General features: G+C 42.2%; 1 protein-coding gene across 16 annotated transcripts in view; it reads left to right on the top strand.

Annotated features, from left to right (window-relative positions):
* The window catches only part of dst (dystonin), a 95277-nt gene that overhangs the window by 48579 nt on the left and 23287 nt on the right, over nt 1-23411 (top strand). For 15 of the 16 annotated variants that reach the window (XM_068567221.1, XM_068567218.1, XM_068567216.1 and 12 more), the window contains 24 exons: nt 24-4160; nt 4264-4410; nt 4510-4725; nt 4808-4951; nt 5040-5273; nt 6013-6165; nt 6265-6498; nt 6633-6917; nt 7240-7788; nt 7987-8163; nt 9143-9266; nt 9803-10011; nt 10155-10472; nt 10571-10737; nt 10866-11022; nt 11477-11603; nt 11780-11830; nt 12751-12986; nt 13145-13274; nt 14027-14226; nt 14341-14839; nt 15195-16663; nt 22675-22836; nt 23036-23206. In XM_068567221.1, coding sequence (XP_068423322.1) covers nt 24-4160; nt 4264-4410; nt 4510-4725; nt 4808-4951; nt 5040-5273; nt 6013-6165; nt 6265-6498; nt 6633-6917; nt 7240-7788; nt 7987-8163; nt 9143-9266; nt 9803-10011; nt 10155-10472; nt 10571-10737; nt 10866-11022; nt 11477-11603; nt 11780-11830; nt 12751-12986; nt 13145-13274; nt 14027-14226; nt 14341-14839; nt 15195-16663; nt 22675-22836; nt 23036-23206 — 10296 coding nt within the window. The remainder of the gene's footprint in view (nt 1-23; nt 4161-4263; nt 4411-4509; nt 4726-4807; nt 4952-5039; nt 5274-6012; nt 6166-6264; nt 6499-6632; nt 6918-7239; nt 7789-7986; nt 8164-9142; nt 9267-9802; nt 10012-10154; nt 10473-10570; nt 10738-10865; nt 11023-11476; nt 11604-11779; nt 11831-12750; nt 12987-13144; nt 13275-14026; nt 14227-14340; nt 14840-15194; nt 16664-22674; nt 22837-23035; nt 23207-23411) is intronic. The other variant, XM_068567231.1, reaches the window with a different exon arrangement.

Here is a 23411-nt window from a genome sequence, read left to right as displayed (position 1 = left end):
TGTGAAAATGTCATTTTCTTCAGGATTTCAAATCCAGTGGTGCAGGGCTTGGTACTGGACCCAAGAGTGGCCTGATTGATCAGATAACTGAGGTCGCTCTCCCTGATTTCCAACCTGAGACCTCCAACCTCTTTCAGTCTGAGCCACATATCCGTCTGGACCGGGACGATGCTTTCAAAGAAGACCTCCTTTATAAGTCCACGCTGGACCACTTGCCAAAGCAGAACGAAGCAAGCGAGTGCACACACAACTCTTCTGTGTCGCTCTCTGACATAGCAGCAGCGAGGGAAGGAGCCACATGTGAAGACCCGGTCATCAAGATGATAGAGGTCAAAGAAGTCCATGATGGATTGAAGGTGCGCTACACAGGGGACACCCTGACCTTGGAAAAGGCGTTTCAGTGTGGCGTAATATCTGCTTCTGTCTACGTAGAGATCCTTCAGCGGCAAAAGACCAGTGAGGATAAGATGAATCCCAGCGCTGCTGAAGATGTTTCACTCTTAGAGCCAGTGCAGCAGGTTAATAGACAGATAATGAAGTGCCTCAGCAGGAATAAATCACTGACATCAGAGAGGAGTATTAACACTTTGAGGTCTTTTTATGATGGTTTAAGTGACCAGCAGAGCATGCCAGAGGAAGTTGTGAGTAGTGGTGAAGAGCTAAAGGTGGAAGCAGCCGTTCAGTGTGATTTGATGCGCTGTAACAGCACACTCGTTGTGCTTGAAAATCAGCAGCAGGATTTGTGTAGGACTTGTATAATAGGACTTGTGTTGCCTCAATGTGAGGAAATCACAACTGTATCCACCTCATTCCAGTATGACCAACAAATCACCAGTGAAACATTTAGAAGCACAGTGTTCAGTAATTGGGAAAAGATAGCAGCTTTTTACATTCCAGAAAATTCAGAGGTGGTAGACATCGACTGTGCCATTCAAAATGGATTGATTGACACTTACACAGCAGAGATTTTAAAATCTCTTGACATTCCTGATGTTTTCCCTGAGGTTGAGCACCTTTATGACAAGTTTTCTTCTTGGGTGATGTACAGAAAACTCACAGTTGATGGATGCCATCATGCTGCAGATTGCTTAGAAGTCGATAACATCCCTACTCACGCAGAGGCCTCTCAGCTATTCATCTCCTACCTAATGCTGAACAGTTACATAGATCCCGAGTCAAGACGGAGGGTCCTAATACTCGACAGACAGCTGAGTGAAATGATTAAAATTTATCTTGAAGATTCACTATTTACTGAAAAACATGTAAATCCTCTGACTTTAAATATTGGAGAGCTTTTAGAAGATTTAGAGATACCGCTGCACATAAATGAGGAGGCAGAGGAGTTGATGAAATACAGGCAACAAACTATTGATCAGCTTCACTTAGTTTCCTCGGTCAATGGAATAATTAGCTTTGATAACAAAACATCTGCAAATGACGAGGCTCTAAAACAGGAATTTTTAGATGATGACATGGGAATGGATACCACAGAGCACGGTGTAGCGGAGGAAACCATGTTTCACAACGGCACAGGCTGGACAAAGTCAGATGATTTTGCAGAGAGAGGTTGTCGAAATAGTTTCCAAATTGATGATGAAGGTGCTGATAGTAAAGGTTTGGGTCAAACGTCAAGTCAACCGGTATGCCCTCTGAACAGAACAAATGTTGGCTCTCCGTCAAAGATGTTTGACTCGGAGTGTTCAATAAAATCCTGCCGTCAAAAACTTCCACAATACAACGCTGAGTCACTTTGTAGTGAATCAGAAGCTACAGATATTACCAAGATGAGATTTACAGATATTACCCAAGATGAGATTTTACCCGCAGACGGCGTGTTAGCAAGGCAAAATGAGCAAGACTATGCTGTTCATCTTCCGAAAGCACACATTGGAGAAGGGGACATTTTAGATGTCACCGGTGAGAGGCGTTATGACCTGGAGGCCGCTCTCAGTCAGGGTCCAGTTAATAAGACAACAGTCATGAAACTGCTCGACCTGCAGTCACAGGAAACACAACGTGTTGTAGGAGATAAGGAGGAAGACACAATGTCCGTTTTGAAACAGCCAGTGTTTGATGCATCCACATCCTCAAATATTGCTCTTAGTGTAAAAGAGCAGCAAAGCCTTTTGAGGTCTGGTTGCACTATTAGTATCAGTGACTCACTGCATTCAGGATCAGTTAAAGATGGCCGTTATGACTTAGACCCTGAAACCAACAGTTACCAAGAAGAAAACTTCACTCAATCCATCTCTAAAGATCACAATCTATGTTTAATTAATAATAATGAGGCCGAAACTATGCAGAATGAGAGGAAGGTTGTTGTTAATCTGACTAATGAGGAGGCTAATAATAAAAAGGAAGAGAACGGAAAGGCAGATTGTGAGACAACAGGAAATGTAGGAGAGATGAGTAATTCTCTCTATCATTCCCTCCCCTGCCAGGATGAGTCTCTGATGAGCTCACCCTCCTCGAGGAGTCAGTTTACTGCAGAGTGTACTCATCTCGCTGACAAATCGCTTTTAAAACCTGAAAACAGTGACTCACTGGTTGTCATCAATAGTCAGCTGACAGATATGGAGGTTGTGGTAGAAAACGTTGCTCCAACCACACGGTCACATCCATCTAGCACTGATCCAGAAAGCCAGACTCAATATTCCTCTTCTATTAATCACTCCAAATCTGGCAGCTCACCTGTCGATATAGACTGTTTCATCGCTCAAGTGGGAAATCAGACAGTTGGTGAGAGTGAATTCTACATTTCCTCAACACACCGCAGTGTGGCTTCTGAGGAACGCAGAACAGAGAGTGACGCAAGTGCACTTCAGTCACCTTTGGACGACGAGCCAACTCCCAGAGTAGATTTCTTATCATCCAGAGATTTGGCCAAAAGTGCAATCATCTCAGGGTCCAGAGAAAACGTCAACTACGAGAACAACGTGACAGACGATGGCAGCAGAAACACATTACCTCAGCAAGCAGCACTTCATTCACAAAGTGAGTGTAATGTTGGATCTGAGCCCAGCTGCTATCAAAAAGGTCAGAATATGCTTGATGGTGAGAGATCTCCACAGTCACTCGTTGTTTCTGATGGAGTCACCGCAGCAAATTCTATTCATCTTCAGTGTTTTGAAGTAGAAGATTCCTTGGACTACATTGAAACTACCAGCAGAGCTTCTATTGAAACAGTATCGGCTGGTGAGGATTCACAACACAGTGCTGCAGACGATGTTGCGTTAAGCACAGACTGTCTTTCCCCACAGAGGCAACGAGAGGACATTTACACAGTCACCAGTGATGCAGAGCAGATCCCCGCATCAAGATATGCACAGAAAGCGAGAGATAAAGAACATATTGGTGAAGAAGTTTTTTCTGGGTCGGAAATTGTCTCAGGACAGTCTGATACTATTTTGGGATTAGGTTTCAGGTCTGATATTCTACAAGAGGATAATCAATTACACATGTGTGCCTCTGAGCATCTCCAGGTAGATACTGATTTCCTGTTGGACGGCTGCGTTGCATCTGATGCTTCTTCCTCTGTGTCTTCTAACGCTGTAGGGACATGCGTAAATGAGGGGGAACGGGTTAATAATGGGACTGATGTCAGTGATTTGCAAAAGGCACAAACTCCAGACACTGAAAGCTCTATTGCAGTGTTTCAGAACACTCCACAACCTTCAGACAAAGGTGTTTTTCAAGAGAAAGACGCACCTCATGGACTTATAGAGAGCAGTCACCCGGATCTTCTCATGGATTTGTTGAAGCAAAACACCGTCGGTTCACACAACAAAGACATGGGAAACTCACAACTGATAATGCAGGAGGCGAAAGTCGGCGAAAAGACCGAGCAGTCCGATGCTCCGAACATCCAGCTGCAACTGCTGCAGGTTCTCAGAACTGTTTCCTCAAGCCAAGACCTCTCAATGCTTCAGGAGGTGATGGACTCTCTAAGCAGTGCTCTGGGGGGAGACTCTCTGGAGGGAGACTCTCAGGAGGAGCGGTGGCACACACTGGAGAGCATCAAGGAGGAGAGCTCAGAGGGAGAAGAAGATGAGCAAGCAGAAGATGACTTGGGTCTCTGTCGCTCTGCAGACAGCCACCCACCGTCTCCTCAGTCGCCTGGCAGCACTGATGCCTGCAACGTTAAGGAGGTCAAAAATAAGGTACATGTGATGTTGTTTCAGTGTCAAGCCAATCCCCTCCCTTAGTTTTTAAATGGAGTAACATCTGCTACTCTTTTGTTTTTTTTGTGTTCTTTCCCCTCAGCTGTTCTCCAATCAGGACTTTTTGGAGTGTGTTGGGAGATTGCAGGATCACGCTGATGTTTTAGAAGATGTCAGAAAAGACCTTTTAATCCAATCACCCATTAGCAACAACATGGAAGAACTGCAGATTCAAAAAGAGGATTTTCAGGTTAGAAATTAACAATATAATGTGTTCTCAACTTTTCTCTTATGTATATTATATACATGTATGCTTTAGTTCCTGACCAACCCTGCTTTTATTATCCAGTCTCTGGAGTCCCAACTTTCTCACCTGGCTGGTGTTATGGCAGCAGACATGGAGAAAGCCCAACAGCTCTTAAATTCTGCTGACGAGGACATTCCCACACAGATCCACCAAGATTTATCCTCAATGTATCTGGATTTACAGCCACATTTGACTGTTGTTTCCCAAATGTGTGCTGAAAGGAGTCATTCTCTAATTCAAGCAATGGAAACGGGAAAGGTCAGTGCTTAATGCAAGTGATTCAAGTGATGTAATAGTTGACTCAGCTATTGACTTCTTTAAATTAAATTTTATTTTTTAGGTGCATTTGGAATCAACCTACCAGAAACATCTTAGTGAACTTGGTGAACTAGCGGACCTCATCCGGAACAACTCAGGAATGTGTGACGTGGATTTAAAACCATGTGATGTGGATACACTGACACATTTGATTCAGCAGAACGGGGTATCTTTAAATGCATTTTAATTTTAAACATTCTATAACTACAGGGACGACAGAAACTTACTCTGCACATATCTGTCTTTTCCTCCAGGACTGCAGCAGTTTCCTGAAAGAAGCCAGGCTCAAATTAGAGAATGCCACGTTTGATATCCAGTGCTTTATTTCTGAGCACGCTCAGTTTCTGAGTCCAGCTCAGAGCAGCTACCTTCTCAAGTTCCTCAGCACAACTCAGCGAGCCTTCAGGGATCAGACGGAGAGGCTGGTCAGCCAGAGGAGCGCCTTGGATGTCCTACTGGACACCAGGGAGAGGGAGAGTCAGAAGGAGGTCTGCCTGTGGAAATACAAGAAAATATCACATATATGTTGTCTTCTTAATATATATATATATATATATATATATATATATATATATATATATATATATATATATATATATATATATATATATATATAATAAACTTCAATGTGGATTTTTGTGGATTTAGATTGAGAATATATATTCTGAGTTGACTTATTGGCTTTTTGATGTAAAACATTGGCTTGTGCGTCCAGGGAGGTTCTACTGTGAATGCCGTACATGTTTAGGAACAATAACAACTTTGCATGCTCACGTGCTTGATCACTCCTGCAGACTAACTCTTTGTGCTGCTTATATTCTACAGGTCTTCAAGACACCAGTGAACGATTAGCCGTGGACACAATGCACCTTCTTTGTTGTAACACCTTTACCCACAACAAACCCAATAACACACAGGACATAATGTGCTTATTACCATCTCAAGACCAAAGCAGCGAATGGCGAAAAAGCATGTTTACAGCATACTAGTTATATACACAATAATGATGAAGGAAACATGTATACTAAAGAAGATACAGCATGCTACCTCTAATTACTTGACTCGATTCTCCTCTCTTGTTTTGATGCTTTTGTTCCAAATGAATCAGCTGGTTGTACAATTTCAGGGGTTTGTTTCTTGTGCATGTTTTATTCAATGTGTATGTGTATGTGTTGAATCTCAGCCTTTTGTGATATTTACCTTGTTCTTTTTGTTCTTGTTTGACAGTCTTTGTTGGAGAAACACAAAGAGTTTACAGAGAAGTTGGAGGAAGTGTGTGATAATCTCACCCTGACAGAAAACCAGCTGATTGGCCATCAACAACAGACTGGAAATGCTGAGTGTGTCACTGACCTGCAGCAGTACCAGCAGGAGCACCAGGTCTGAATTACAGCTCCTTTTGCTTTAAGGAAGCGCAGCATAGGTCCACGTTTTCATCACTTTTATTGGGTGACTATTTTTCCTCTTCCTGATCTCAAGGCTCTGCAAAAAGAAGTATTGACAAATGCCAGTGCCTTGAATGACGTCATCACCAGTACAAAAAAGTTTCTGGAGGAAAACCGAAGCAAGCTGATGCCCGACCAAATCGCCATGATTGAGAGCAGGTTGGAGGAGGCGAAAAGCAAAGAAAAGCTCATCAACCAGCGGGCCGAAGAGTCCAGGAAAGATTTGGAGAAGGTTGTTACCACAGCCATAAAACAGGAGAGCGAAAAGGTCAGAGTTCAGATTACCTCCTTAAAGTTTGTGTCGCCTGTAAAAACTATGTAATGCATCATATTTTAGATTATTATTTCAGTGTTCTTCACTTTTCAGTGTGTTGATGATCTGTAATCCTTTTGTCTTATCAGGCAGCAGCTGTTGAGCGACTTGAAGAAAGTAAGAACAAAATTGAAGGTCTCCTGGACTGGATATCCAACATAGGGAATGAAAACCAGAGTGGTCTGGACCAAACTGACCATATAAGTAAAGAGAATGGAAACCTGCCAGAAGATACCTCAGCCACGGGACTGATGGGAGCGGATGATGATGCCAATGGAAACGCTTTACAGGCCACTGAAAATGAATTTGGCAGAGAGACCAGCGGGAAGAACGATGCCTCCCTGCAGCTCGATAAGCAACATGACAGGGTCAAGGTAAAGTTTGTTCGCTGCAAAAACACGAGAAAGAATTGGTACTCAGCACGTTATACTTTGATCTGGGGGTTTTGGGGCCTTACTTGAGGCAGATCATCATGATTAAATCTACACATGCAGCAAAGAAATGAAAAAGTAACACGATCAAAAAGTTTCAATTTCTAGATCTGTTCAACAGGAAATAAGAAGAAATATAAAAGCTGCAAAACTGCATTTAATAAGAAAACTACAGATGATGTGGCATTAGAGGAAATGAGGATTTATGAATTAAATATAATAATTACAGTATGTATTGGTTTTACATCCTCCTTTTGTTCCACAGGCCCGTCATCAGGAGATTCTGTCCCAGCAGCAGGATCTGATCATGGCCACCCAGTCAGCTCAGGCTCTGCTTGACAAGCAGGCAGACGTGCTATCTTCAGAGGAGAAGGAGAAGCTGCAGAAGAACATCCAGGAGCTGAAGGGACGCTACGAGGCCTCCCTGACGCAGGCTGAACAGCAGATGAAGCAGGTGCAGTGCGTCCAGGAGGAGCTGAAGAAGTTCCAGGGTGACTGTGAGGAGTTTGTCGGCTGGTTAGACCAGGCGGAGGGAGAGATAGAGCAGCTGGGAGCCGCTGCAAGCTCCCTCAATATCCTCAGTGATAAACTCCAGCGACAGAAAAGCTTCTCAGAAGATGTGATTTCCCACAAAGGGGACCTTCGCTTCATCACCATGTCAGGACAGAAAGTGCTGGATGTGGCTAAAGCCTGTGGGTTGTCTGACTCTGCGGCTAAGAGTGCTCTGCTGGATGTTGATACTTCAGGAACCTGCTCTGCTGTCAAGGACAAGTTGGATTCAGCAGCCAGCAGATACAAAACACTACATTCACAGGTACTTCGTTGGCAGCTGATCAGTTGGATCTGGAGTGGTTGCAATAACTTTTTCTTGCCACTAGGTGGAAGTATTTGTCTTCATTGAAAACATGTCCCGCTGTCTTCTGTGAGAGTGTCAGTCTTAAGTCATTGTTATCGTTGTCCTTTATTATTTGTTATTTATATATGTATAATCATTTATTTTACTTTGTTTCAGTGCAATCTGCTCGGCAACAACCTCAAAGATGTGGTTGACAAATACAAAAAATATGACGACTCGAGCGCTGGTCTGTTGACGTGGCTCAACAGCTCCGAGGAGGATGCAAGAAAGCAGCAATCCGAGGCCATCGCAGCTGACCCACAAACACTACAGAAACAGCTGGAGGAGACCAAGGCAAGCCATACCTGTTGTGCTCAGGCCTCGTCTTGATATTGAGTGCTCAGACGTTTGTGGTCTTTTTTATCTGAATGTACATTTTCCTTATATTTCTGTGAGGCCACTCTAATTTTTGGGACCAACCCAAAAGTCATACGGAAAAGCCTTTATGATATTTCTTCCCATATGATCCATTATGTTTAGATGATAACTGGATCTTTACAGTTAAAGATTAAAAAAAGTCTGGTGTTTGATTTGTACTTGCCAGAGCAGATATCTTTAAGATAAGATCAGATAACACACAAATTGACTTAGTTTAGGCACATTGCAATGCTAACGATGTGATGTGAACTTTAATGGATGTTAAGTTACAAGTAAGCTAAGTAAACACATTAGGAAAGCTTTATTAAAAAGTAACACATGCATAAGTGGGTCGCATTGACGTGATAAGGTCATGGCACAATAGACCTACCTTACCATATACAGTGTTTCCACTGACTTAAGTCCAACACAGTTATTTTTAGCTCTGTGATCAAATTCAAACCCACATGTGAATAGTTTAACTCTGGTTATGTGAAGCCTACAGGAGGATAAGAAACGATGCAGTCTTTGTGTCAAAGCTTTTGGCAGCAGTTAGCTTGAACATTTCTCTGTAGGGAGGTAGTTACTTACAGCAGAGATATGCCAAGATAAGAGGCGCCTGTGGGCTAAACAAGAAACACTGTTCTGCTGGCTTTGGTTACAAACCCCTGCAAATAATCCGAAGCCTTTCTGTAAGTGTAAGAGTTGAGGCAGACAGGTACATCTCAACATATATGTGGATTATTTACTATTTACAGGAGATATTTTCCAGATATTGTTGCACATTGTCACTTTATTATATTCAATCCACCACGCAAGGGAAGTGCATAAACTCTACAGTACAGTTTAAATGTAGACAAAGGACATTTATTTATGTGGAGACTGTCCAAATTGTCTTTTTCTTATTGATCTGCAGGCCCTTCAAGGTCAAATGACAGGACATCAGACTGCGATTGACACACTACGCAAAGCAGCTGAGTCTTTGATAACATCTGAAGGAGACTTGCTGAGCAACTCAGACGACATCCAGGAGACAGTAGGTGAGGGAAAAATCAAAGTAGGTGTCAGGTTTTACATCATCTACAGAGAATTTTAATGATTGTATGCGGTGTCATCATTGACACTCAATTAATGTCGGCAAATTCAAAGATGCCAGACATGGAAAACTCTCTGAAATGCTTGGCAAAGTTTTTAAATCTCATAGCACTACAAAATGTGAGCCTTGCAACTTGTAGGTAGGTTGTTAAGCAAGCAGACTGCTCATTGTCAGTTGGCAACAATGTCATCATACCTCAGAGTGTCATCTTTCTTTTTCTAAAATTTACACAAGGTATCAGAGTGAAATATAGCTCTTGGAGCATCTCATTTATATGCCTTCTTTCCAGTCATTAGTTTCTTGGCTTACACATAAAAATGCTTTTACTCTACCACAACCATAGTGAATTTACCCTTATGACACTCATGAATGTCAAATAAATTACTGCTTTGGTTTGAAATGTTAATCTCCCAATGCGTCCCAAACAATGAGAAAATATTCAGTTTTAAACATAACCTGGTCTGTTTACCTTCACTGTAGATGACATAGTTGAGCGCTACGACAACCTGTCCAAGTCTGTGAGTGATCGAAATGAGAAACTGCAGATCACCCTTACTCGCTCCATGAGTGTCCAGGATGGTTTGGATGAGATGATGGGGTGGATGGAGGGAGTGGAGGCCAGTGTGAAAGAGAAAGGACAAATCCCTCTGGACTCTGCATCTATAGGAGATATCCTCAGCAAAGAAGTAGTATGTACTCTTCTCAAAATTTTTACAGTCCAATAACCAGATGCTGTATCTATTGTTTGATGCAGTCTGTGGCTGCTTTTACTTGCTCCATATTCATTTTATTTCGCCATTAAACCTGTGTTCCCCTCGCATATTTTCTTAAGGCTTTAGAGCAGGACATAGCAAGTCGCCAGAGCAGTATCTCAGCCATGAAAGCCAAGGTGAAGAAGTTTGTGGAGACAGCAGATCCCTCTGCTGCTGCCCTTCTGCAGACGAAGATGGATGCTCTCTCCCAGCGCTTCTCTGATTCCTGTAACAAGCATAAGCAAAAGGTTTCCCAGTTGGAGCAGCTGAAGGAAAAGGTGGAACAGTTTGAGAAGATTACAGATCAAGTTCAGCAGTTTGTTGTGAAGCGTTCACAAGATCTCCATGAGACAGACGGGCCGGGGAAAACCTTCAATGAACTGTCCCAGCTGATGCAGGTAACTAGCCCGCTGACTATGTTTCCATCCATAAATGGATTTAAACTTTAAGTAATGTGACATTTTCACCAAAAATGTCCCATATACTTTCGCTGCAGAACACTAAAGCTGAGATGGCTGAACATGCTCGTGATTTGGAGAAGCTGCAGACTCTGTCCAAGGAGCTGTCTGAAATAAGCCCGGATGGAAACAAAACCCAGATCCAGAGCAAGATGGACAATCTTTCAAATATATTCAGCACCTTCAAAGACACCGTTAACAAAAAGTAAGCTGGGTCAATGGGAGGAAAATATAAAGTTTCATGTTTAAAAAACATAACCTCCTTTCCTTTAGAGTAATGACTGTATAATGTACAGATGGATGCATGACATGACTGATTCTTGTCTACTAAAGGGAAGACGAGGTATCATCCTGTCAGGACCAGCTGGGAGAGTTCAGATCTGCAGCCAGCGTTCTCACCAAGTGGCTGGAGCAGACCAATGAGAAAGTACCTGCGGTCCAACCAAGCAGCAGTGTGAAAAGTCTGGAGAAAGACCTGCAGATAGTCACTGTGAGTCATGAAATTAATAAAAAAAAGTGTGTCTAACTGCACTTTAAGTGATGGAACAGAAGCCATTTGTGTTACACTTTGCATCCAGAGGAGTCTGTGTGTTTTGCAATAGATTGATCTAAGTGTGTTTTCATGGGTTATAGTCTTATCCTCCCTGAACTCCCCATCATTCCAACCTGCTTTCTCTGCCAATTAATGATGGATGGATGGTATGTGTTTACACAGAGCATATCTGGGAGTGAAACACTTTGTTGTCCAACAGAAAAACTATTTGCTTCACAAGATCCATGAAGTAGAGTCTGAAAAACAAATAAGAAAAAAACTGAAACACACAAAGAAGCGAAATCATCTTTTTTTTTAATGTTCATCCTGCTTCTCACGTGACTTTTCTGAAACATTGTTATAAATGTCATGCTTCTACGGTATGATACCGTTTATCTGTCTGATTAATTAGGGGTTACTCGATGAGTGGACCCTCAAAGAATCCGCTGTCCAAGACCTGCACAGTAAAGGATCAGCGCTATGCAGCCTCATGACTTTCCTCACATCCCCAGCCAAGTCAAAAACCTCCAACAAGTCAGGTAAAAATCAACATGCTTAATCTCAAATGTTTAAATCATTCAGTGGAATGGGAAGAATGGTGTTCGGGTGCACGTCTGGGTACTGTGTGCTCACTAACCATGAGAGACTGTGTAAAGATGTTCTTGACAGTCTTCCTGTCCTTTACTTAAGCTTTGTCTTGTGTCTTTTGCATCAGCTCTTACTAATGGTGGTGGTCCAGTGAGCCATTCCTATCTAACAAATAAAGGTAATTGAGTGCGTATGTGGATGCTGCTGTGTAAATACATAGTTTGTGGTATCATGTGGAGGGATTATGGCTGGTTTTCAAAACACTGCTATGGCTGTGGGGTCTGAATGAAAGATTAGACTATAAGTAATAAAGTTAAAGGAATAAACAGGGAGTGTATTGCTTTTTCTACTTTTTTAATGGTCCAATTGAGCAATTAAGTCTCAGGAAACTCCATAGGGAGTGAGTTATTTCATCGCTTTTCATCAAATGTTTTTATAAATTAATCAACATGTAAAGGCTCAAACATCCATTTACACACACAGGGAGGACATTTGATAAGATAAGATAGAAAATATATTCATTGCATGCCGGACATTTTTTTATTCCTATCTATAGCTCTCTTACTTTTCTTTCCATGAGACTTGGTGGAAGTCAAATTCACAGAACCACTTCCAACTGCAAAAACGTGTGGTAAACTGTGTGTTTCAAACTAATGAATCCCACCTGTTCATGAGGAGATGCATGTTCCCAAGATGTGATCATTATGTAATTATCATGTCCAACACCCCCGAATAGTAATATAAGTTTCCAAGTTTCAATCACGACTATATCATACAACAGTAACACCATGTCATGTGTTTCCCACTGCGGAGGCAGTCTAAATAACTAAACGACTCGTACTCCCTTAAATCAATCGTATGTGTAAGAACACATCTGTTCATATGAGTGAACTTGCAAATGGCCTATAATTTACTCTGATAAGGGCCGATGATTCGCACAAACACTTACATTTAATGGAATTGTTGTTATGTTCCTTATTTTCTGAACCTATTACACCATCAGGCTGCTATATTAGTGCCTCACAGTTATCATAACCTCATGTTAACACGTTAACTACCGGTAACGTCACATAATAGAATAATTTTTGCTGTTCTCAGAGCTGATGGTAATTCAGCAGAACATGTCGTTCGTCAACGAGGGATACGCGAGCCTTGGGGAAACCCTGAAAGTTCGAGCAGCAGAGCTGAGTAGTTCAGTTCAGGAGGTGAAAGAGGCCCAAAAGGAGACGGACAACATGTTGACATGGCTGAGGGACATGAAAAAGACTGCTGCATCCTGGAACAACGCAGCCACAGAGAAAGATTCAGTGAAAACAGAGCTTAAACAGCAGAAGGTAGAGAAATCCTGTTGTTCAGTAAATGGCCTGAATAATTCTGTGACCTACACACACAATCCACATTGACTTTGTTCTGCTGTGGATAAGACACGGAGATGACACGCAAGTTGAAAATCACAAGATTCCACGGTTATAATTTGTTTCCATTCTTTCAGGCATTTGAGGATGACATGAAGCAAAAGCAGAAGCAGCTTCAGAAGCTCAGAGAGACGCTCCTCAACTTGATTAAGACTCATCCGAACTCCCCTGAGGCTGCAAAATGGAAGCAGATGCTGGCAGAAATAGGTATGCAGTGAAGTGTTGTTTCCTGATGGTCCTGGGTAATTTATGTCACTGAAACTGTCATAGGTATGTTGAATCCCGCTGACAATATATATATATATATATATATATATGTATGTATGTATGTATGTATGTATGTATGTATGTATGTATGTATGTATGTATGTATGTATGTATGTATGTATGTATGTATGTATGTATGTATGTATGTATGTATGTATGTATGTATGTATGTATATATATATATGTATGTATATATATGTATGTATATATATGTATGTATGTATGTATATATATATGTATATATATATATGTATGTATGTATATATATATATATGTATGTATATATATATGTATATATATATATATATGTATGTATATGTATGTATGTATATATATGTATGTATGTATATATATATATATATGTATGTATATATATATATATATATATATATATATATATATATATATATATATATATATATATATCATTCCGACAGTGACACAGTGTAAAGGCTGCTGCAAAATGACAAATATAAGAAGTTAGACCATTACTAGTGTTCATCTCGTCTTCTTCCCACCACATGCATACAGAATGTGTCTCATTACCTGCTCTCTGCCACACCAGTTAAATTAACACGTTCATAGTGCCAAGTCCTGCACAATGGGAGGTTTTGCTGGGAGAACAGTGGACAGAAACATGCTGTTATGCTGACTCACGCAGACTGGTGTGCTTTTTCTGCCCTCCTGCTCAGATGCTGCTTGGGCGGATATCAGCGGCTCTGTAGAGGAGAGGAAGCATCACCTGGAGGAGTCAAACAAGAACCTGGACATCTTCCAAACAACTGAGGTGCAGCTTGGTCAGTGGCTTTCAGAGAAAGAGCTGATGATGAGTGTTCTCGGACCCCTCTCGATAGACCCGAACATGCTTAAGATGCAGAAGCAACAAGTTCAGGTAGGCATGGTGCATGCAATTTGTAAAAACTTGAAGCTTGTGGATCTTCTAAATTTCATAATGTCCTGTAGTTTTATGAAGGAATGCTCATCTTGACTGATTTTGTCCCTCCAGATCCTCCAGAATGAATTTAAGAGCCGCAAACCTCAATATGAGCAACTTGAGGAAGCTGCTTCTGCCATCCTGAGCTCCTCCGGCAACCAGGACCCCTCCAGTGGGAAGCTGGTGAGGGAGCAGCAGACTGCCATCACCCAGAAGTGGCAAGGCCTTACAGGACAGCTGGACCAGCGAGATAGCCTTATCGACCAGGCCGTGGTGAAGACAGGGCAGTTTCAGGAGTTAATAAGGAGTGTCAGTCAGACTGCCACTCAGCTGGAGAATCAGCTCACTAACCATCAGGGCCACAGCACCCAGCCCGAAGCCGTGAAGAAGCAGTTGGAGGATGTCCACAACATCTCAGCACAACTGAGAGAGGAGAGGAAGAAGCTGAAGGAAGCTGAGGCCATCAACGCAGAGCTCACGGCGATGGTGACTGAGGATTATCTCAAAGCAGACTTGGCCAGGCAGCTGGAGAGTGTCAGCAAGCCTTTCAAACAACTGGAGGAGAAAGCAGGTTGGCCTTGTAACTTAACCTAATGATGTAGTGTTGTAATGTTGGGAAAGAAATAAGCATTCTCTTTGTGTTGAGTCACACAAAGATATATTTATTCTATGACAACAACGTCCCAACGGGCTAAATAGTAGTAATCACAATCACTCTTGCTGAGAACACAAACTGATGAAGGCTCTACTTTTTTTTCTCAACTCTTTTACAATTAATTGTATATTTTGCGACTTCTCACAAGAGTATATATAATATGTAGAATGAAAGTTTGTAGCCAACAATAGTTCTAACTAGCTTTTGTTTCCACTTTTTGCACAAGAGGTGCTGTTACGTTTAACTAACTTGCCACATTTCTCTGTTGCAGCAAAACAGATTGAGCATCTGAACTCAACCTTTGCCAGCTCTCAGCAGTTCCATCAGACCTCCAAGGACTTCCAGTCATGGCTGGGTGAGAAGCTCCAGGACCAGTGTAAGCCCCAGCCCATCTCGGCCAAAGTGGACGTCCTTCAACAAACCCTGGAGGAGCACAGTAAACTCCAGAAGGCTCTCAGTGAACACGATGAAGCTTATAACACAATCACTGGGGAAGGGGAGATGCTTCTGCAGAACACTGACGGTGCAGAAAAGGTGGCACTACAAGGGCAGCTTACTACACTCTCATCCAACTGGGAGGAGGTGAAGAAGAGCTCTGTGGAACAAGCTGACAAACTCCAGAAAGCCCTGCAAAGATCTCTGAAGTATCAAGAGCATGCCGAGAAGCTCAGCTCCTGGATTCAAGAGTGTGAAGCTAGCGAGGGCCGAGTCAAACTCACTGTGGATCCGGTCACTGTGGAGAGCTCAATTTCTCAGGTGAAAGCTCTCCAGAAGGATGTTGACAAGCACAGAGGGATGGTGGAGCAGCTTAACGCCGCTGCAGATAGCCTTCTTGAGGTGGCCAACACAGACACTGAAGCTATCAAAGAGGAGAAGGCTAGCTTTGGAAAACGAGTGGACAATGTAGTGGAAGGTCTGCAGAGCAAAAGGGAGTCCCTGGAAAAGATCTCACACACAGTTAAGGAATTTAATGATACCTACAAAGAGACAAAAGGTCAGCTTGAAGGGGCTAAGAAGCAGGTGGATAGCTATGAGTCACAGGGAGTTCAGGCACACAGTAACAAGAACCTGACCAACATGAAAGCCCAACATAAGAGTTTAGAGGCAGTGCAGAACCAAGTAGAGCACCTGAAGACATTGGCCAAGGACCTTGTGGTTGATGTCCCAGATGCTGATGGAGTGACAGACCTTTTGCTGCAGGCTGACAGCATGGACAAAGAATACGGCACCCTTAACAAGAAACTAGAAGAGACGTGCCAAGTCTTGGAAGGTAAACTGCAGGGTATCGGGCAGTTCCAAAACCGTATCCGTGAGATGTTCACCCGTTTCACAGACTTGGATGACGAACTGGACGGCATGGCTCCTGTGGATCTCGACTTGGCCACTCTTAAGGAACAGCAGGACAGCATTGATAGCTTTGTGGCGAAGCTGCAAGAGGTGATGGCCAACACGGCCAATGCTGGGGACAGCTGTAAGAAGATGCTGGAGACGGAAACCTCACCTGACCTGATAGGCCTGAAGAGAGATCTGGACGCTTTGAGTAAGCAGTGTGGTAAACTGTTGGACCGGGCTAAAGGTAGAGAGGTGCAGGTGCAGAGCACTCTCACCAAACTGGAGGAGTTGTATAGTAAAGTCCACCAAGCAGAAGATACACTTTGCAGTGCTGTGGGCAAGGAGGCATCGCAGGAGGCCGTAGGCATGGAGACAGATGTCATCAACCAACAGCTGGAGGCCTTTAAGGTATGCTATGTCCAATTAAACATTGTTTTATTGAAATCAGTTGGTTGATACGTGATTGAGTTGGGGGATGGAATATATGTGAAATCACAGTAGCAGTTACTCTTGTTTTTGTCTTTTTTGCAAGAATGTAATAGCAATATGCAACATGCATGAATTACATTTTTTTTTAAATACAAAAGAGTGACCAGTCGGACAAATGTCCTCTTTGGTTTTCAAACAGGCAGTTACTGGCAAATGCCATTTTTATTGTTTCTATGAATTAATCTTTGCTAAATTATGTATTCTCTCCTGGGTTTATATTAACATTTTAATATTTTAGATGCTGTCTATCCAAAAAACCTTGCACTAAGATAGATTACCAGCAGGCTCTTCACTGAGCACTTGCTTCATACAATCCTCTGGGGACTGCTGGTTCATTAGGGGCATCTGGTGTTAACAAAAGAGCCGTGGCCCATATGCAATGATGGTGCGGGAGGGAAAGACCGCCGCAGCCAGGTGGTCGCCAGCAGGGCGTTACTTGATTCAGTGGTCCCAGTAATGAAGCTGGGCCTGCATCCTGGTCTCTTAACATTGGCGCTGTTGTTCTTTTATATTTGACATTATCTATTATCTGGTGTTTATTTAACCACCTTGATATACACACCAATTAGTAAAGTGATGGTTAGTTCCCATTAAAATGTTCTGTAATCGGTATAGTATTTACTGCCTTTTAAGGCCTGTAGTAATATGATGACACACGAGTAGTTTTTTTTCATAGCTGGTCCAAAGCAGGCCAAATACTAATGAACATTATAATCCCAAATGTTAGAGATTATTCCTTTTTATATTGTATTATGGCTGTCTGGACTTTTTTTTTTTTTAAATTAATATTGAAGATCAAATATGAAGTACTAAAATATACCACACATATTTATGAATGTCCTTTCAATTTCTATAACTCTCTATATTGTCTATTCAATTTCAGTGAGGGATAAAACTAGGGTAGCCATTAGCTAGATTTACAGACAGATGCAAATATTTTAAAAGCCTATAAATTCCTGTGGAGTTTTGCAAAAGAGGATTAACCTATATTTAGAGGTGACATTGTGAATCACATCTTAATTCATAGTATTAGATCGTATTACAATAAAACAATGCAAACAGCAGAGGGAAGGCAAATGACACAGATCAGTCTTAAGATATAGGTCAAGGGATTTTTTTTTGTAATTACGGGGGTGCTGCACTCACGCAGGAGGGCAACAACCAAACCTCCAGTGAGATACATGGATTAAAATATAACTTGGGGTGGTGGGGGTAGAGGGGGCGTCAGTTTGTTGCGTGGAATTTGGTTTAAAGGCCTCGCAGGGAAACTATTAAAGAAGTGATTGATTCAAATTGTTGCTTCGCAGCGTTGTCATGGTGCATGTTTTCACCCCCTCTTTGTCCTGTCATCAGTCTGGGTTGAGAGGACATATACAGCCTCAGCTGCTCGTGGAAACCCCCCTTTGTACTCATTTATACCAAGCATCAGGGGGAGAACTGCCAAAAGCAATATCAGAACTTGAGCTCTTTCTTTATTTAGTTTTACCATGAAAACATTAGATGATTGTGTCATATTCTGTTTTATGTTCAGTGGATCAGGCTCTTGTTTCTGTAGGTAAGTGGGTTTTATTGGCAGCTGTTGAGAGAAAGAAATAAACAGAGAAAGACAGCGCTTTGGATTTGCCTCTTTCATGCGCTGTTACCATTTTAGGTCAAGTTTCGAAAGAGACATGCCTGACTTCATGCGTTTACTCTTGTTTTTTACATGAGATGTGCTGGAGCTCAGCTGAGGGACTCCTGGTATATGTATGATCTCTATGTACTATAAAGGGCAGCTCCAGTGACTCAACACCACTGGGGGTTGGTGTGGGTGTCGTCTTTCCCGTGTTCAGACATTACATCAACGTCTCTTACAAATTTGGGATGGAGTTTGGACCATCTGAATCATACTAGCTAACCTGCTTCATTGAAGTTAAAGTGTCATTGTGAGCACGCAATGCCGCTGACTCACTGCCAACTATAGCGATGATACACTCTTCTCAAGTGAAACATGAACCCTCCGTGAGACAGTTGCTCGACAGGTTAAGTATACATTGTTCTGCTGGGAGGTGATTATGTTGAGTTTTCGATTCATCAAAGGTTTCTAGTCTTTGTTTTCTATGCAGACCTTCAAGAACCTAAAGGTCACATGTGTGACAATGACCTGTTAGCTGTTGCATATTGTTTCAGATCTTTGGTTTCTTAGTTAATACGTCGACTTGACCTCTTTTCTTTTTTTTTTTTTACAGTAAATGCAATAGTCAGCTTGCGTGGTTTGCTGGATAACAACTGAATTATCTTAACTCATGTTATCAAGTTGATTGTCAGAAAATTCCTAAATGATAATGTATTAATCAAAATGTTTTTTAAGTAAAAGTTTCCCAACAAGTTGTCAACTTGACAATCTTCACTTTTTTCTGGCATTTTTTGGAACTGATTACTAAAATAATCACCACATTTAATCAATTATGATCATCCCTGTATTAAACATCCATGCAAATAAGTCAGTTGACAATCCAGGAAGTTCTAGTTCAAGTTTTAATTAATTTGAGTTACAGCTTAACACAAATAAAAAGAACAGCACAGTGTCTTCCACATGTTTCTCCCCCTGCTATTGCAGTGTTTTGTTTAGTGCTCCGTTGAAAAGCAGTATTTGTAGTGTCTGTATTACAGATATATGGCACATTGAGGATAAAGGGACCTGCATCTAGAAAACATATTTTTAAAAGTGCAATTTGCATTCATACATTCAAAAGTATTTTTAAAATTATGTAGGTTTTAGTGGCTGAACTTATTTTTCAAATCCCACCAGATCAAAACTGCCTTTTTTGTTGTCTCTGCCAGCGTCCTCTTTTTGTCTCCTCCGATGCGTGCAGATCTGGACAAAGAAGTTGAGATTGTTCAGCTCCTGACCGAGCTACTGTGGCGTAGACAATCCAGGAAACAAAAACACATTTGCTTCATTATCTCCCCTATTCTACTTCCTTCTCCTACCCTGGTCACTGAACATAAAAAGCGCCTTCATGCACTTGGCAGACACGTCGGTGTTAAATTACCTGGGACCTGTGCCTCCCTCAGCATTCCACAGTAATTAAGAATATCTGCAGGGTCCACAGCAACTATCCACACGGAGAAAACAGAGGGCAAAGAAGGAGAAAAAATAGAAAAATGTGTATCTATTTCAGAATAGTGTGATGTCATCAGAGTGAGAGCTACTAGTGCCTGCTGGTCTAGGTTTTTTTTTGTGTGAAGTTGAAAAGCTGGTGCGTATCGCCTCCCCTCCCCATTCCCTCAGTCACTGAATGAAAAAAAAAAGAAAAGTGAGCGATTGTGTCAGGATGCAGAAGATGGCTTAGAAGTGAAGTCATATGGGCCATGCTGACATAAGGGGGTATTAGAAAGGAGGAAAAAAAAGGGTCATGTGTCCACCAATCAACATGTGCCGGAGCGGCTCTCTGCACAAATGGAGTTGTGGCAGATGTTGTCTGAATAATGAGCGGGGGCGGGGCATGAAATGCTCTGCCAGGAGGGTGTCTGTCATTGCGAGGGAGCGATGAGAGAGAAAGGGCACCAGTACCAGCTCTCCCCAGAACTGCCAACAGTTTTTGGTAGAGCCTTGCCTGTGGATATTTTCACTTTGCACTGAAGAATCTCCTAAAGCTCGCATGGATGCTGCAAGGATATCAGGGGAAAAGAAGCACTTTGGACTAGAGGAATAGTTTTTTCAATGCCGGGAGAAGAGCCAAGGGCATATTCTTTGGATAGGTGACTGTATTGAAAGACTGGATTTATATTCCTCGTACGGATTATGACGCTGCTATACAGTCCTAGCATTTGTTTAGGATTTAGGATTTTATATTGTTTGACATTTTTGTTTTTCGAAAGCCTTTTATTTAAAAATGAATCTACATCAACTTACTGGTGTTGATGGTTTTTAAAAGAAAATCTCCATGAGCAATTGTATATTTTACTTTGAAAAGCAAGTGGAAACATTTAGTATTTATTTTAGAACTTCTCTAAATTTAAAAAGGAGAACAAATTGTTTTGCACAGTTGTTTTCTTGTGTAAATTGGTCACACTCTTTTTTTTTTTTAAATGACTCCTTTTGCACTAAAGCAACAAATACCTCAAAGGATCTCACTACATCCTTAATCGTGTCTTTGTAGTGAGTTGTGACAATTGTTTTAGCATGGGTAAACCACTGAGCAGACCAGATTGCCTCAAACAAAACCCTTCCTGTGTGGGGAAGGGGGAGGAGGAGGACCTGAACATTGACGACTGCTATGTGCCCCAGAGGTCCATTTATGACACCGTCCGGCTCAACGAGCAGATAGACTCGGGCTCTAAAGGCAGTCTTTCTTCGCGCCACTTCACAGGCACCCTACCTTACACCAACCGCACGTTGGACCTCAGCAACCTGTGTGGAAATGGAGCTCTCTCTGCTTCCAGTTCATTTGAGCTCCGAAACCGCAAACCTGCCATGCTGGATGAACGTGCTGTCTTTGATGGACTTAGGCTCAATGGGCACATCATCAGGGCGACTGATACAGTGCTGCCTAAGTCGCGTCTTCAGGGAGGAGAGAAGAAGGATCATCAGCATCATCGACGTTCATGGCGTACATTTGCCCCAACTAATTTGGGGGAGTATGCGAGCCGTAGTGGGACCTTGGGTTCCGGGAGTGTTGAGAGGCCGGGGTTGATCAATGGCAGAAAAGGGCAGAGTATGACCAGCTCATTGACATCTGAAGAGGACTCGGGTCTGTACAGCCCTACTGTGGAGAGGGAGCGGCATACACATAGATCCCACAAGCGTGGAGGCCCCGGTACAAGGAGCCTCTCGTCTTCAGAGGCGATGCACATGTCCGGGGATTTAAGAACCGGCAGGTCACTCAGCTCGGGGCAAGAGGAGTTTCCTTTCTCACCGGCAAAGGACAATCGGTCTCTTTACCACAGCAGCAGCTTGGTTCAAGAGCTGCGACAAACAGAATCTGGTGTGGTGGATCTCCCCGAAAAGGATACCCTCAGCAATGGGGAACACAAATACTCCACAGGGAGGTTATCCTCAGGGTCAGCCTCCAGGACTCCAAACGACAGCTCTGGATGGCGTTCCAGGACGTTAACAGACTATGATGAGCTGTCCACCGCTGAGCTGTTAGAGGATGTGTCATCTCATGACGACTGTGAGTTAGTTAGTGTGGTGGTGACACAGCCGGAGACATACGGAAACTCTGTGACTCTGCCCATAGAGAGCCGCCAGCAAACTCAACCATGTACCTTGCAACAAGGAGCGTCCAAGTACAGCATGGAGGAGCTGGAGGAGTTTCTGCAATCGGTGGAGGCATGTCTGCCGAAAAGTTTACAGACGTTCCAGCACGCAGGAGAGCAGGAGATAGAGGCCTTACTGAATGCCATCGCTGCATGTCCTGAAATGAACCCGATCGGTTTTTACTCCCCGCAGGTGCCTCACAAAACACTCTTTCTTCCTTTGCTAGTTTTGTTCATTAGCTGGTTTTTTTATATATATATATATATATATATATATATATATATATATATATATATATATATATATATATATATACATATATTTAGTATATATATATAGTATATTTATATATACATATATATATATATTCATTTTCTTTCAATCAAAATCATCCGATTTATTTATCGTTTTATGTTTCAGAGAACGGGTTGTGTCAAGATTTTTAGAGCACGGTCGCGATAGAGAGCAATTTTCAACTAAACTCAATGTTAAACGGGGATTGTTCACAAATAAGAAAATGCTCAATTGGTTTTGAACGTATAAATTAAACATGCAATCTCTGGTCTTCTCACTGTCTTCCCACTGGAACAGTAATCCATTCGGTTCAATGAACCTCCAAATCAGTAATCCAAGTACATAATTTCGTCATTTAAAAAATATTCATTCTGATTCCATTTGTCTTCAGGCTTTTCAGAAAGAGGACATTGATCCGTTGCAGACGCAGCTTCAAGACATCAGCTCTCTCGGCCAGAGCCTGATCCAAAGCGCTGCCAAAGGCACGAGCACCAAGAAGCTTGAGGATGACCTGGAGGAAGTCAACACAAAGTGGAATACCCTCAATAAGAAGGTTATTTGTTTTATACAACCGGTCTAACTGGTTGATCTTTGCTTTTGAATAGTGGTTATTATAATTTCAATTACAAAGCGATATTGTCAGTGTAATGACTCATCTGTTCATACTATTTGTTTTAGCTTCATGCTTTGACTAGGCGCAGTTTTAAGTTAGCTTCCAAAGGTGACATCTATATGAACCATGTGATCTGCAGATTGCTGAGCGTTCGGCCCAGCTGCACGAAGCCCTGTTGCATTGTGGGAGGTTCCAGGATGCCCTGGAATCACTGCTCAGCTGGTTGACGGACACAGAGGAGCTCGTGGCCAATCAAAAACCTCCATCTGCAGAATTCAAAGTTGTCAAGGCACAGATACAAGAGCAGAAAGTAAGGCAGTGTCAAGCAGATAAACACACACTAACAGGTCTACTTTTATCATTCCCATCCACACATCATCATGACTTTGCCCTTTGTCTTATTTAATTGACATTCATTGGTAAACACAAGTGTGGCAAACAAAGCTTTTTCTTTAATAGAAACCTAATTTGTGCCTGTTGAATGTACTGTTTTTCACCCTCAAGCAAAGCCCGCG

The sequence above is a fragment of the Clinocottus analis genome, unplaced genomic scaffold (genome assembly GCF_023055335.1).
Source record: "Clinocottus analis isolate CAN_PGR_092001 unplaced genomic scaffold, fCliAna1.0.p SCAF_8, whole genome shotgun sequence".
Classification (NCBI taxonomy): domain Eukaryota; kingdom Metazoa; phylum Chordata; class Actinopteri; order Perciformes; family Cottidae; genus Clinocottus; species Clinocottus analis.
Note: the sequence above shows the minus strand (reverse complement) of the source record. Positions and strands in the feature narration are given on the sequence as shown.